Here is a 16,756-nt window from a genome sequence, read left to right as displayed (position 1 = left end):
GGGTAACCCCTTTAACACTGTAATGGCTAGAAAATCCTTGCATTTTTTATTTCTATTTTTTTGCACTCGAGAAAATCACTGAATTGTAAAAAACGCTCTAAAAAAACACTGAAATCAGTCTGTTTTTTTATTATAATGAGACTGAAAAGAAGAAACAGGAAAAACTGTTTCTTAAGAGAAAGAAACCAAATAAATATATACCGTATAAATAAATATGTAAGAATATATATTTTTTATTCAGTAATAAATGATGGTGCGTTCACGGTGTAAAAAAAAGATTATTCTGGGCACCCAAACACCAAAAAAGGTATTTATTAATTGAGGAATTTTGCGTATTGTATGTCGATATATTACCAGATTCTAAACGTTATTGGGGACAGGAGCTAATGTAAGAATTTGCTCCCCATCTCTGGATCATGTTCGGGCCATAGGTAGAATAATAAATGGATAGATTTGGAATATGAAAACCATTGTGTCTTGTAGCTGGGCTGGGGCTTCTGAATGCTTGGGGAATTGTCACACTGGTTTTGTTCTGCTTGCGGTTTTGTTTTGCTGGTGTGAGCAGTTTTGTGGGAAGAGGGAACATAAAAAAAAGGCCGTGTGATAAACAATTTGTGATTTAATTGCGTTGTAATGTTGATGTTTATGGGATGTTTTAAAATGATGCTTTAAATACAAGCGGCAGTGCTGGCTGATGGGGTTTTTGTTGCTTGCAGCATTAATATTCTATGGATGTGATTGGCAATAAAAAGGGTAGACAGAATGTACGGTATATAAAATCAGGATCAGACTGGTCTGTATTAATGGAGATGTGACTGGTGAGCTGATGTGAGACTTGACTGCTAAAAACCAACTGATGTTCTTTTCACTGAATATTACAGTGACCCTGGTGTATACAATGACCCTGGTGTGTCCAGCCTGGTGTATACAGTGACCCTGGTGTATACAGTGACCCTAGTGGGTCTAGCCTGCTGTATACAGTGACCCTGGTGGGTCTAGCCTGGTGTGTCCAATGACTCTGGTGTATTCAGCCTGGTGTATACAGTGACCCTGGTGTGTCCAGCCTGGTGTATTCAGCCTGGTGTATACAGTGACCCTGGTGTATACAGTGACCCTGGTGGGTCTAGCCTGGTGTATACAGTGACCCTGGTGTATACAGTGACCCTGGTGGGTCTAGCCTGGTGTGTCCAGTGACTCTGGTGTATTCAGCCTGGTGTATACAGTGACCCGGGTGGGTCTAGCCTGGTGTGTCCAGTGACTCTGGTGTGTCCAGTGACCCTGGTGGGTCTAGCCTGGTGTGTCCAGTGACCCTGGTGTATACAGTGACCCTGGTGTATACAGTGACCCTGGTGTATACCGTGACCCTGGTGGGTCTAGCCTGGTGTATACCGTGACCCTGGTGGGTCTAGCCTGGCGTATACAGTGACCCTGGTGGGTCTAGCCTGGCGTATACAGTGACCCTGGTGGGTCTAGCCTGGCGTATACAGTGACCCTGGTGGGTCTAGCCTGGCGTATACAGTGACCCTGGTGGGTCTAGCCTGGCGTATACAGTGACCCTGGTGGGTCTAGCCTGGCGTATACAGTGACCCTGGTGGGTCTAGCCTGGCGTATAAAGTGACCCTGGTGGGTCTAGCCTGGTGTATCCAGTGACCCTGGTCTATCATTTCTGTTGTGCTCTGTGTATGGAGATGTCGTACTGGAGAAAACCTCTCTATAGATGTGATCTGATGAAGAATGCTATTCTTTTTTTTCTCCTACAGACTTGTATGGAAGATAAAGAGGTTGTCCATTACTGGACAGCTTCTAATTAATTTCTTAAGTGCCCTAAATAAAAAAAATATATAAAGAACCCCCAAAGAAAATATATATTTACCGACCGGACTGTGCCTGTAACTTCAACACTGTGATTCTGGGCAGTCACATGACCACTGCAGCCAATCAACAGCTACTGATCAGTTGCAGCCTTCACTATTGTATACTGAATGTTTGAGTCTCTTTACCTCTCTTTGGTAGATAAAAAAAAAAAAAAAAGCACAATCGGGTCTTAATCAAGTAATAAAGAAAAACCAAAAGGTAGATCTGTGGTGTCCTGAAGAAGTCTGAGTGACTGTGAAACGCGTTGACATTAAATCGGCTTCATCTCATCATGGCTCGTCATTTAATCATCAGTGCAGGATACTTCCATCGTCCTTGCCACAGTGTCTATATACAGTACCCCTCATACCTCTTTGGGGTACATGGGCCTCATGGCTGATATTTATTATTATTTTTTTTTTTTTAGTGATTTAATGCATAGGCCATGGGTCTTATATTCTTCCTTTCCATTTTAGAGTGTTTTCGAGACCCACCAGGTCACATGCTTAGCTGGCATAACGTTTCTTCTGTGCGTGAAACTTGGCATATACTTCTTCCATCTTGTTTCCTTAGAATGAAGAGACCCCAGCTATATAACCTGCTAATTCTAGTTATATGTCATAGTATTTTGAAATTGGAATACCCCTTTAAATGTTCAGTTATTGATTTATCAGATTGGTCATGTTTTATACTGAATAAGTTTTGCTTTCCATATATAATTGGATGCAATTCTTAAGTCTTCCCCTTTTATTTTCTTGTTTTCATGAGGACGCCTGGGCATACATACATACAGCCTACCGTCTGACTATCAGCCAACAACATTGTATTATTAAAAAGATATTAAAACTGTCATTAGAATAGAAGTTGGTCGTATTTTGTTGCAGGTTATTTGCATATAGAACTGTCATAATTATATTTAAGCCCCTGGTGATTTGTAAAAGTGACATTACAGAAGCGAATTCCCTGTGCTTTTCTTTAAGAACACGCAGTCAAGGTTTTTTAAGGTTAGGCTGCAGTGGAAGAATGCTACATTAATTGCTGTGTGCAGCCGGGAAACTGAAAGCAGGGCATTTTACTGGCAGACATGGCCAAGCAAGACTAGCCATAAATCTCACAGTGCGGAACGTAATAAATTAGATTCAGCTGAAACCTGCTTCCAGATTATATTAAAAAAAAAAGAAAGTTTCTTTGTTCCAGTTGGTTTATAAAATCCGTGACTTTTATTGTCTGCAAGCAATATTTTTTTTTTTTCTAGAACATTTGCTTGTTTCATCTGCAGGTTGGAATGTGGGGAAATGTGATGCAGGCAGTGAATAAAAAAGAAAGTTAGTTTCAGATTACAACCATTTCCTTCCTTCCTTCCTTCCTGGTCTGGCCAGTTTGTAAGTGGCTCAGTATGAGCGTGGCTGCATTCCTGTTTTCCCTTAGTTTTCAGATAACAGTAGATGGAGCTTGGTAAACAATGGAGAAAATGGCAAATGTGTGCTGACACTAAGTGTTTTTAATAAGTACCATATTTTTCGGACTATAAGACGCACTTGTTTCCTCCAAAATTTTGGAGGAAAGTGGGGGGTGCGTCTTAAAGTCCGATATACATAAATACTGTGGCTGGGGGATGTGGGAGGAGCGACAGCAGCAGAGTAGCGGGGCGCAGGAGACAGCAGTCGCCTGCTGCAGCCTACACTTTGCCAGCTTCTAAAGAAAATGAATATTCACTGCTCCCCACGCACATGAACGTGGGGAGCAGTGAATATTCATTTTCCTTAGTAGTCGGCACACTGTGTAGCGCGGCTCCTATATATGCCCCCCCATCCCTCTTCCTGGTATGAATGGCACCCTTCATCCCTGTATGTATGGCCTTCATGTGTGCCCGCTATTAAAGTCCATGAATATTCATACATACAGGGATGAAAGGGTGCCATACATACCAGGATGAGGGGGGCCATACATACCAGGATGAAGAGTGCAATACATACCATGAAAAAGGATGAGGGCTGCTATGCATACCAGGAAGGGGAATTGGGGTGCCATGCATATCAGGAAGGGGATGAGTGCCACGTATTACAGGAAGGAGGGGGGCCATATGTACTAGGATGGAGGATATTAACATAATTGGGGGATATTACCCATATAGTAGTGTCAGCAGCAGACCCCTTTCCCCTTAACAGTGACCTCATGACCTCATCATGACCACATTTTTTGCTTAATTTTTTTTTCTATTTTCCTCTTCTTAAACCTAGATGTGTCTTATGGTCCGGTGCGTCTTATAGTCTGAAAAATACGGTACTTTTCTAAAATCATGCACCAATATGTTCACCCAAGAGTGGAATTTCAGGGGTGGCAAATACCTAGACCATTTGTACATCCAGAGGATATGGAAACGCGGCAGATCTTTTTTTTCTTTCGGTGTGAAATATGCACGTAGAAAATCTGCAAAAGAATGCAGTAACGAGCGAGTGGTAACCTTTTGAAAACCTCAACTATGCAGTGGGATTGCTTGGCATAAAAACTGACAGATGGTGCAGGTTTTTATAGGGAGTTGCTCAGCACAAAATAAATGCTCCAATCAATCACAGGTGCTTGGTGCACCTTTGGTGTGGCCAAACAGTTCAGCGTACCTTCTCACTCACTTATTTTTCTTCTATCTCCTTTCTCCTCTTCCTTGATTGATAACTCTGGCTTTTATAGGAGCCATAAAAGGACAGAAATTAATGGAGAACTAGTAAGTGGGAAGGTTCACAGAATTTTTTGGCCACGCCAAGGGTGCATCGAGGACATATGCTTGGATTGAACAGTGGTTTTGTGCTGATGGAGCAATGCTTAAAGCTGCATTAACGCATCTGTGATTCCTGGACCAATTGCAGGTCTCCCAACCCAAACTCAACAGCTTTGGTGCTCGTGCACATAACAAAATTTTCAGTCCGAGCACAAACTGACAAAACATCAGAGCGCACTCGGACCAATGTTATTCTATGGGGCCATGCACATGTTAGATGTTTTTAATCCTTGAACATGGCTGGTCTGAGGAAAAAAAATCACTGCATACCTGAGTTTTATTTGATATTCAGATTACATTCTGCCAATGCAGTCAATGAGTCCATGGAAAACATCGGACTGCACTCAGATGTCACTGTTCGATTTCCATGGACTGACTGAATAGAGGAGATGGAGAATTTTTTTCCCCCTTCTCCAAATCCGAGAGAATCGGATCACACTATGCTCCTACTCTGATCAGTTTGATCAGAGTGTGATTTGCGTAATCGGCCTGATTCTCTCAGATGAGAGAAAATGCTGCCGTGTACACCAAGCTTTATAGGCATGAGTGAGGCTGTCGAGTTCGAATCAGGAGACCCGTGGCCAGTTTGTGCTCGGACTGCAACATCCGTGCTATGTCGGCAACCTATTAGTTTCTGTCGCAAAGGGAGCAAATATTTGTTGTAAGCGTCCCCCAATGGCTTAGATGAGAGTCAAAATCCGCAAACCTATTGTTGATTATTGCAGATTATATTCCCTTTATTAATCTCCTGGTCCTTCCTTGTCAACACTTCCCTGATCCTTTGCTGGTCTTTGTTTTCTGGCCTCCAGAGATGACTATTTAGCACTTTATCACTGTAGCGGTCACTTGTGTCCACAGGTGTATCTCACTAAATTAGAATATCATCAAAAAGTTAATTTACGGTATTTCAGTTCTTCAATATAAAAAGTGAAACTCGTATTATATAGTCATTACAAACAGAGTGATCTATTTCAGGTGTTTATTTCTGTTAATGCTGATGATTATGGCTTACAGCCAATAAAAACACACGTTATTATCTCAGTAAATTAGAATAATTAACAAAAAACACCTCCAAAGGCTTATATAGTGTTTAAAAAGGTCCCTTAGTCTGTTTCAGTAGGCTCCACAATCATGGGGAAGACTGCTGACTTGACAGATGTCCAGAAGGCAGTCATTGACACACTCCACAAGGTCCCAGAGTTCCAATTTTCATTTGGAAATCAAGGTCCCAGAGTCTGGAGGAAGAGTGGAGAGGCCACAATCCAAGCTGCTTGAGGTCTCGTGTGAAGTTTCCACAATCAGTGATGGTTTGGAGAGCCATGTCATCTGCTGGTGTAGGTCCACTGTGTTTTATCAAGACCAAAGTCAGCGCAGCCGTCTACCAGGACATTTTAGAGCACTTCATGCTTCCCTCTGCTGACAGGTTTTTTGGAGATGGAAATGTCATTCTCCAGCAGGACTTGGCACCTGTCCACACTGCCAAAAGTACCAATACCTGGTTTACACACAACAGTATCACTGTGCTTGATTGGCCAGCAAACTCGCCTGACCTTAACCCCATAGAGCAGAGGTCCCCAACCTTTTTTGCACCAGGGACCGGCTTTAAGCAAGACCAGTTTTCCATGGCCCGGTGGGGGTGGGGGCGGGGCTTTGGTCATATGGGGGTGGGGTTATGGAGGGGTGGAGCTGTATGGGGAGGATGCTGGCGGGACCTCGGTGTACAGCGCTGCTAAGTAGCAGCATTGTACATTGAGCGTCAGTGTATACAGCGCTGCTGCTTAGCAGCGCTACACACTGAACACCGGTACCGGGAGCCGCGTCACTGAAGCCAGTCTGCTGCCCCAGCACGCCCCACATAACATGTTCTGCCGGGGGCGTGTCAGTGAGGAGAGCCTGCCGCCCCACCCCGTCAGGAACACACCATGCTGTGCAGGAGGGCCGCGTCACTAAGACCCGCCCCGTGACGTACAACAGGTACCATGCTGTGCTGTGGAGGGCTGCGTCACTAAGACCCGCCCGACGCCCCACCCCGTCCTGCATAATGTTCTCTGCCGGACGCTGCGAGCTGTCACGGCTATGGCAGAAAACATTATAAATCCACACAGAGCGAGTTCTGACCAGGCGCAGGGCCGCGGAGCTAGCTGTCAGCGGCAGGGCCGGCTCCAGGTTTTTCTGGGCCCCGGGCGAAAGAGTCTCAGTGGGCCCCTTTAACACATACCACGATTCATGATGCAGAGATACGGCGGAGAAATATATATATATATATATATATATATATATATATATATATATATATATATATATATATATATATATATATATATATATATATATATATATATATATATATATATATATAGTACAATGCAAAGATTTCACTTCATGAGTGATATCTATTGTAAATTCTACAATGGCTCAGAAACCGGTGAATCGCTCCACACAGAATAGTGGCCCCCATATAAGGCTCCATACGGAATACTGGTCCCCATATAACGCCCATACGGAATACTGGCCCCTATATAACGCTTCATACGGAATACTGGCCCCCATATAAGGCCCCATACGGAATACTTGCCCCCATATAAGGCCCCATACGGAATACTTGCCCCCATATAAGGCCCCATACGGAATACTGGCCCCCATATAAGACCCCATATGGAATACTGGCCCCCATATAACGCTCCATACAGAATACTGGCCCCCATATAACGCTCCATACAGGATACTGGCCCCCATATAACGCTCCATACAGGATACCGGTCCCCATATAATGCTGCATGCAGGCTGTTACCCCCCACATAATGCCCCATACAGGCTGTCCCCCCCTTATAATGCTCCATGCAGGCTGTTACCCCCCACATAATGCCCCATACAGGCCCCTCCCTTTTAATGCTCCATGCAGGCTGTTACCCCCCACATAATGCCCCATACAGGCTGCCCCCCCTCTTTATAATGCCCCATGCAGGCTGTCACCCCTCCTCTTTATACTGCCCCATGCAGGCTGTCACCCCCCCTCTTTATAATGCCCCATGCAGGCTGTCACCCCTCCTCTTTATAATGCCCCATGCAGGCTGTCACCCCTCCTCTTTATAATGCTCCATGCAGGCTGTCACCCCTCCTCTTTATACTGCCCCATGCAGGCTGTCACCCCTCCTCTTGATAATGCCCCATGCAGGATGTCCCCCCCTCTCTTTATAATGCCCCGTGCAGGCTGTTCCCCACCTTATAATGCCCCATGCAGGCTGGTCCCCACCTTATAATGCCCCATGCAGGCTGTCACCCCTCCTCATTATAATGCACCAAGCAGGAATCCCCCCCTCTTTATAATGCCCCATGCAGGCTGGTCCCCACCTTATAATGCCCCATGCAGGCTGTCACCCCTCCTCATTATAATGCCCCAAGCAGGAATCCCCCCCTCTTTATAATGCCCCATGCAGGCTGTTCCCCACCTTATAATGCCCCAAGCAGGATGCCCCCCCTCCCCTCTTTATACTGCCCCATGCCTCCATACATTTAAAAAAAAAAAAAAAAAAATCAAATACTCACCTCCCTTCTCCTCACCTGCTACCTGCTGCCCGCCGCTCGCTGCTCTGCTCCGAACTCCAGCGTTGTCGTTTCTTCCCGCTCAGCGCTCCCTGTGACGGCTCAGGGGAGGGCGCGGTGTAAAGACGTCACCGCGCCCTCTGACCTGAGACGTCACAGGGAGCGCAGAGCAGGAAGACAGCTGATCTGCGGAGGCACGGGGAGAGGTAAGTATCGGGCTGCCGGGGCCCTGAGCAAGCGGCGGAGAAGGGCGGGCGCTGACACCGCTCTCCTCCGCCCATAGCCCAGCGGGGTGCGCGACCGCCAGTGGGCCCCTCTGCCTGCTCAGAGCCCCGGCATTTGCCCGGGTGCTGACGCCGGCCCTGGTCAGCGGTGCCGCGGACCGGCTGAAAAACCCCAACGGCCCGGTCCTGGTCCGCGGACCGGCGGTTGGGGACCTCTGCCATAGAGAATCTACAGGGTATTGTCAAGAGGAAGATGAGAGACACCAGACCCAACAATGCAGACGAGCTGAAGGCTGCTATCAAAGCAACCTGGGCTTCCATAACACCTCAGCAGTGCCACAGGCTGATCGCCTCCATGCCACATTGCCGCATTGATGCAGTAATTGATGCAAAAGGAACCCCGACCAAGTATTGAGGACATTTACTGAACATACATTTCAATAGGACAACATTTCAGATTTTAAAAACATTTTTCAAGCTGTTATAAAGTATTCTAATTTACTGAGATAATGACTTTTGTGTTTTTCATTGGCTGTAAGCCATAATCATCAACATTAACAGAAATAAACACTTGAAATAGATCACTCTGTTTGTAATGACTCTATATAATGAGTTTCACTTTTTCTATTGAAGAACTGAAATAAATTAACTTTTTGATGATATTCTAATTTAGTGAGATGCACCTGTATGTACTATGAACACAGAATGGTGGGGGGCCAGAAGTTTCGCAATGGAAACTTAAGGAGCTCGGTAATATCACCAAAGGAAATCTTGTTCACACGTTCAGTATTTGGTCAGTATTTTACCTCAGTATTTGTAAGCCAAAACCAGGAGTGGAGCAATCCGAGGAAAAGTATAATAGAAACACATCACCACTTCTGTATTTATTACCCACTCCTGGTTTTGGCTTACAAATACTGATGTAAAATACTGAACAAATACTGGACGTGTGAACACTGCCTTACTTTTGGACTTGCGCTGGTTTGTTTGCACAGACATGGATGGGCCTCGATGACTACAACAACCATACATGCTGCATTTCTTTGAACAATATGGAAAATGAGAGCTGAACTCTAGTTGCTATGGGCAACAAGAACATCAGAATTATGTTTCCATAGGTCTCTACATACTTCATGTATGAAAGCTGTGGTAGACAAGTGGTCTTGTCCCTAGTAACCAACCAGCACACATGTTCGATTTATACACTTATGGTTTTTGTTAAGCCCAGGTGGAAAATGAAGACTGTCGTCTGGTTGCTATGGGCCTCAGTGACACTTTCTCTCTGATTAAATTGTATATGAAGAAACAATTCAGGTGATTTGATTCAGTGCCGAACTTTCAGGACAAAATATTAGAATATAATAAATGGAGGTTTGTCAGAACTGGATCACAAGAAAACAGGAGCAGTTTATTTATTTATTTATTTATTTTACTCACTTATATAAAGCCATTAATTCCACAGCGCTTTACAGACATATTCATCACTGTCCCCATTGGGACTCACAATCTACATTCCCTATCAGTATGTCTTTGGAGTGTGGGAGGAAACCGGAGAACCCGGAGGAAACCCACACAAACACGGAGAGAACATACAAACTCCTTGCAGATGTTGTCCTTGGTGGGATTTGAACCCAGGACCTCAGCGCTGCAAACCTACAGTGCTAACCACTGAGCCCCCGTGCCCTATAGTAACTCATCAGGTTTCGGCTTCCATTTCGAAAAGGGCCTCTGAAATATGGAAGCTAGTTGCTGTGGGCAGCTACTCCACTTTTTCGGTGCTTTAGATTTGATGAATGAACCCCCAAATGCTTTATAAGCCTTATATATGAAATGAGAACCCTCTTTGATCCCATAATCACTGCTCTCTTGCTAATTGACACCACATAATGTATTAGGGGCTTTTTTTATGTTCCTTCTAATCTCAATGTCCCAGAGATTATTAGTGCTGATTACAGGCCTCTTTTTATGGTGGTCTATACACCGTGTATGAAGCCAACTCACAGATTACGCCACCATAAGGAGTCTCCTTAACCTGCATGTTCTCTAGCTTCAAATGCAAATATTCCACAGAAAAATCTGAACATGTGGGAAAGCATAATTGACATATCATGATGTATGCCCTTCACTCGCTCCCATTGTAACGCCTGTCCTCCTTCCTCTGCAGGCTGGTGTTTGGTATTCTGTACCCTGCATACAATTCATACAAGGCTGTGAAGACTAAGAATGTGAAAGAATATGTAAGTAGCGCATTATAACATTCCCAATTTCTAAGGCTTGCTGTGCTCCAGCTACGTTTTCATATCTGTGCTGCACAGGTTCATGGGATTAATGCCACAGTGCAGATGTTTTCACTTTAAAGGGAGGCGATAGTCTGCAGTTCTATTGTTTTACGGAACCTGCGCTCTTGCCCATATGCTGGCTTGTAGCTTTAGTTATTGTGTCTGTGTTTTTCAGACACAATGGGTTAGATCTATAAGAGAAAAAAAACCAAAAGTATTATGTATTGGAGCTGCACAACGGGAATAGTGAGACTCGTAACATATATAAATCCTGGTCTGAAGTACAGCCATGTACAAACTCCAGCGATTCATTATCCTTTTTTTACTTTAGGAAAGAATTAGCAATAAGAAATTAGACTAGGGCTTTATGGCGCTATGAATTATGCAGCGGTCAGACAGTGTTGACTGTGACTTTCTTCCCGATTAAGCAACGATTTATAGTCTTATTTTATGTTTGAATTGTGCACAAATACACAGACTAAACTCGGCCAAAAATGTCAATTATCAATGGTTTTGTCAGACGGCTTAATGTGTATGGGGTCGCTGACTGACTGACGATCAGGAGAAACGTCTATCGGGAATGTCCAATTTTGGACTGTGTTTTCCCAGTGATAAGCCACCGATGGCTTTCTCATAGAGAACGCAGGAGAACTTGGCCGAACAAGTGCTCCTGTTTATAGGATAGTCGGATGAGAGAACTGTCAGCCAAAGCATCATTTGGCCAACAAAAATCTAACGTGTTTGGCGAGTTAAAACTGGTTTCAGCTACTTATCTCCCCAGAGAATAAAAGGATTTGTCATTTGAAATTCCAATATCATCTGTGAAGTGACAGTCAGGAGGCCTCCATAAACCTCAGATGGTCAGCCGATCCAACCGAAACCGGCAGGTTTGGCTGACTTTTCATCTAACGTGCATAGAGGGCCTTTAGACTGACATTTTAATACAAGATGTTCTTTGGCAGATCCTACAGACTTTGAAGGAATCTACTAGAAATGTAATGGCTATGGCGACCACAGGTCATAGTTGTCTTGCCTTTGTTTTCTAGGGTCCAAATACTCCCATACAAATTTTGGTTATGTCTGTCGAACTTAATGATATTGGCGGTTTTGGCCTACAGTCTGATGTTTATGGGCTTTCCAGTTCTTCTCCGTCATCATCCAATGATCTGGCATGTCTTATTTCAAATCATCAATCCTTTTTGTTCTTGGCAATATAAGCCACTACCAGAGGAGTCTTGCAGCTTCTCTCTCGTAGATAACATAGGAGCCAAGCTCTCCTTTTGTATGGAGTAATCAGGAGAGATTATGGTCAGCGAAACATTTGGCTGAACAATGGTTTGGCCGATAACTATCTATTTTGGGTTTGTGTGTGGGTCTAGTGCTAGAATCATTCTTTGACCTCTTTTTCCCTTCTCTTAAGGCCCCGTCACACTAAGCGACGCTACAGCGATCCCGACAACGATACGACCTGTCAGGGATCGTTGCTGCGTCGCTATGTGGTCGCTGGTGAGATGTCAAACAGTCAGATCTTCCCAATGACGCAGCAACGATGCGGCGACCCGTAACGATCTGTATAACGATGCACACCTATGTGTTTCTGTGTCTGGGTCGTTAACAAGGTTGTTGGTAAGGTGTCAAACACACCGATGCATGCTACCCAGCGGGACCTCAACGATCAAAGAAATGTCCAGACCATTCCGACACGACCAGCGATCTCACAGCACGGGCCTGGTCGCTGCTAAGTGTCAAATGTAGTGAGATCGCTACTGAGGTCGCTGTTGCGTCACAAAACTTGTGACTCAGCAGCGATCTCGCTTAGTGTGACGGGGGCTTTAGTAGAAATTTGTACTTGTTATTCTGGAAGGATAGCTGTGTGCAGACTTGTTTGTTGGCTAATTAGTAGGACTTTAAAATGGCAAGTTTGAAAATGCTGTCCAGGAATGAAGAGATTGTCTTTACTTGGATGGTCAGGATACAATCTATGAGCAAATTTTGCTCCAGAATCAAGTTAATATTTTTTTTCCCTATTTTAGGGTAGTGTGTGCTTGTAAAATAACAAAAAAAAAAATAAAAACAAAAGAAAACCAGTTGCATGTACACAGAAAGTGCAAAATGTAGAGAATTCTATACAGATTTGGGTGCGTAAGTGCAGGCAGAAAGCTCAACTTCATGGGCTAGTATCCCAACTCCTGTTATAACGTTAGAAAACATCAAAGGGCAGAGGCCAGAACGCTCTCATCTCATTCTTCTGGGCCACCTACATTGGTATGGGAAAACCAAGCAGCTGATACTTAGCCTCACACACAGCTGCCTATCTTAGAAGCTAAACTTTGCCAATTCTGTGGATTTAATCATTCATATATCGAAGTTGAACAGCTTGACCCATGGGCTCTGCTATTAGCGCCGTGTTCTTAATTTTTGTTAGTGTTAAAACTCATGGCATCTTAGATTTTATTTGCAATTATATTCTAAAAGCACTGTTAAAGGACTGCTGATTCCTGCTGCCTGAACCACGGTCAGCTTGATTGGGACACCGGCTCCATCTGTGTGTGTGTGTGTGTGTGTGTGTGTGTGTGTGTGTGTGTGTGTGTGTGTGTGTGTGTGTGTGTGTCATTTGGACTAGTTATCTCGAGCCATCGGCTTTTAAATATATGTTTTCTCTGAAAAAGTAGAGGAAAACATATTTGTGTTAATGCTAGCCTTGGTTTGGGCAGCATGAATCTGCTGTCGCTTTCCATTTAAGAGGGTTTATGATTATAATAAATAAAATCCAAGATGCCACAAGTTTTGAAAGTTAGTAATATGGCTCAGGCAGCATGATTCGGCTTACAATGAATAGTTTTTGTATTTATATTCTAGAGGTAATGTTACTTTTGACATACTAGATGCTTACTTCACAATTGCCTACTGATTCAGTGGAAAACAATGTATACCTATTCTGCAAATTATTTTTTATGGGATTGTCCAGTGCATCCATCTGGACCATCGAGATCATTTCATGCATGATAATGCCTCGTCTCATGCTGCACATAACACATCTGCATCTCTGGCTGCTATGGGCATAAAAGGGGACAAACTTATGGTGTGGCCCCCATGCTCCCCTGACCTCAACCCCATTGAGAACCTCTGGAGCATCATCAAAAGGAGTGTCTATGATGGCGGGAGGCAGTTCACATCTAAGCAACAGCTCTGGGAGGTTATTCTGTCCTCATGCAAAACAATTGAAGCAGAAACCATCCAAAACCTGACAAATTCAATGGACGAGAGAGTTCAGAAGCTCCTTTCGAACAAGGGGTCCTATGTGCAAATGTAACATCACCTAGAATAAAGTTTTGAGTTGAAAACTGTTTGATCTCAGCTTGTAATAACCTGCTAATGCTTATAATTTCAAAAATGACCATTTTTTTGTTCTTTATTAAAATGAAAAGGTTGAAAACTCTGCTGTGCATAATAATTTGGAACATGCATTTTGAGTGCAGTTTGAGTTTTTTATTTTTTTAAAAATATACTGTTATCATAGGCAGTTTGTACAAAAACCTTTCAGTTGTACTCTAATAGTTATTTGACTGGAAAATTACAATGACTGCAATTCATATAGGTAATTTGGGAAAATCTGAGAAAATATTATTTGCATAATAATTTGGAACACAGTGTAGTTATCAGAATAGAAATTCAATACAATATTGTGACATGCTAGCAAAACCTGCTGTAATCTATAATTTATATCTCATTATATCTCAACATGTAGAATAGACCTCTCCCGACAGAGTAACACAAAATTATTTTTTTTGTTTTGTTTGCTTACCCCCTGCCACACATCTTGTCAAATTAAGAGGAAGAGTAAGGATGGTATTTATAAATGTTAGCGCTTCTACCGGGCATAATGTTTGTACCTTGACCCCTATCTCACATTAATGATCCTCAGTTCTGATACGTTACAGTAATGTTTGGATAACCTGTGTATGATGAATTAAATGTGATCACATACATTGTGAGACTCCCTGGGTAGTTCAAGATGTGAAGGGTTAATCCTTATACAATTTAACATGGAGACTTCCTGACTTATGATTATTCCAAATAAATGAGCATACGGAATTCCCAAGGATAAGGAAGCCAGATGGTCTTGCTCTCACATGTGAATCTTGTTGCAGCAATAACATGCATACAAGAAGAAACGTTCTTGCCAATAATAATTGAGCAAAACTCCCTTTCGGGCCTCAGTCATAATTTTAGATTGGAATTGCTTCTCATATCCCAACATTTCTCCGTGTTTTTGGCAGAACATTTGTTGGGTCTAAAGAAAAACTGCTGCAGGATTCACAAGACTTGATAAACACGAGGTTGGCGAGTTTAGTTGTTTATCACAATTGTAGAAGGAAATGTTTGTGGCTTTTGTGTTTATTATCTTGTACCATTTCACCCTGTTATGTCTTGTTTTGTGTTTGCACAATAGATTTGCCTTTGTTCCGATTTTTATACTTTTTTATATTCTGCCTTTTCTTTTAAATAAGAAGTTTCAATATTAGTATCAGTTTGAATTATTTTGCATTATTATTTTTTTTATTTTGTAAGGAAAGGTAATTTTATATTAAATCATGGTCTAGAAAAGATTCAGGAGGTCATCAGACCCTTAACTTTTGTATTCCTGTAGTTCATTCAGTTGTGTAGTTTATAAATTTTTAGGCCATCCGGCACGGTTTCCTTTTGCAGACAGCAGTTGTAGAGTCTTACAATGTTTCCTGGGAATAGGTTTGTAAGTTGTCTTTCCTCCAGAAGTAAGAAACCTGTCTCTTTAAAGCTATCTATAGGCATACAGGGTAGTTAACTATGTTCAACCCATTAAAGGATTATTCCCAAAGAGAAAAAGTCATCCCCCATCAATAGGATAGTCTATAACTTGTTGATTGCTTGGGGTCTGACTGTTGGGACCCTGGCAATCTCAAGAGTAAGGCTCTGAAAAACAAAGAATGGGGCTCTGCAGCCCAGTTTTGAATGGAGCGCAGGTTCATGCTTGGTCTCCACACCATTCATTGTCTATAGGACAATAGAGAGACCGAGTACAGGACCCTGTTCTCGGGATTGCTGGAGGTCCCAGTGGTCTGGAACCCAGTGAGAAGTCAAGTTAGCCTCTATTCTATGGATAGGAAATAACTTTTTGTTTTTGCAATAACCTTTAAAAGGACCATGAAACATAACTTGGGATTTTAGCCAAGCCAGCATCTACTCCAAATAGAAGGAGGAGAGTTTGTTTGGAGGGGAAGAATCCTTTTAGTACTTTTGGAGACACGTCTGGCTGTGTAAAATCCCTACTTACATTTCTAAGTACCTTAAGGGGTTACATATTGATGTACAGGGGAAAGGCCAACAATTAGCTTTAGAGAAGCAGTTTTATTGATAGCATGGCATGTTCAAACTGGATATGTTTTGGTCATTTTGCAGATTTTTAGGTGTAAGTATATGGATAGATATGATTTTTCCATTTTCATTCTTTCTTTAGAAAGTTCACCAGTTCTAGTAAAAAGACATTTTCTGTGCTTCTCTGCAATACCAGTGCACAGTCAACTGACCTAAGTCATGAATCATGAATATTTTATATGAGACTAGGTCCCACAGTATTCAGCAGCCAATACATAAGAAATTGATATTCCCACCACTGTCAATCAGAAAACAGGACTAGGTTAATGAGTGCAGAGATTTGTTTTTCTAATTTCAAGCCTTGGTCTGTTTCTCATGCTGCCCGGTTTTCCATGTGTCCGATGAGAGTTGCATTTTCTTGCGGTCTAGCTTTGCAGATAAATACCAGCACATGTTGGCAGACTGCCAGATGCAAACTGGGAAACTCAAACCCTAATTTGCTTAATTAGGATGGTGGTGAAAACATAGAGAGCTCTTTTCTGTACCTTTTAGCACTGTCTTTAATGCTGATAAATCATAACAGTGTATTACAGGATTACTGGCTACATGAAGCTACAAGATTATCAATTGTACAATTAACCAAAATTTCATATATTTTCAGGACGTGATGGTTGCCAAGCTTAAGGTTATACATCCAATCTGAAAATGAGTGGCTTGGCAACCAT

At 42.9% G+C, this 16,756-nt stretch overlaps 1 protein-coding gene across 3 annotated transcripts in view; it reads left to right on the top strand.

The window, feature by feature from the left end:
- The window catches only part of REEP3 (receptor accessory protein 3), a 181,746-nt gene that overhangs the window by 67,713 nt on the left and 97,277 nt on the right, over positions 1–16,756 (top strand). For 2 of the 3 annotated variants that reach the window (XM_073685400.1, XM_073685398.1), the window contains exon 2: positions 10,562–10,634. The exons of the other annotated variant lie outside the window; for it this stretch is intronic. In XM_073685400.1, coding sequence (XP_073541501.1) covers positions 10,562–10,634 — 73 coding nt within the window. The remainder of the gene's footprint in view (positions 1–10,561; positions 10,635–16,756) is intronic. 3 annotated transcript variants of the gene reach the window in all.

This window comes from Phyllobates terribilis, unplaced genomic scaffold, assembly GCF_046119375.1.
Source record: "Phyllobates terribilis strain yellow unplaced genomic scaffold, ASM4611937v1 Scaffold_5__5_contigs__length_657084704, whole genome shotgun sequence".
Classification (NCBI taxonomy): domain Eukaryota; kingdom Metazoa; phylum Chordata; class Amphibia; order Anura; family Dendrobatidae; genus Phyllobates; species Phyllobates terribilis.
The sequence above is the reverse complement of the archived record's forward strand: the minus strand, read 5'-3'. Positions and strand labels throughout refer to the sequence as shown.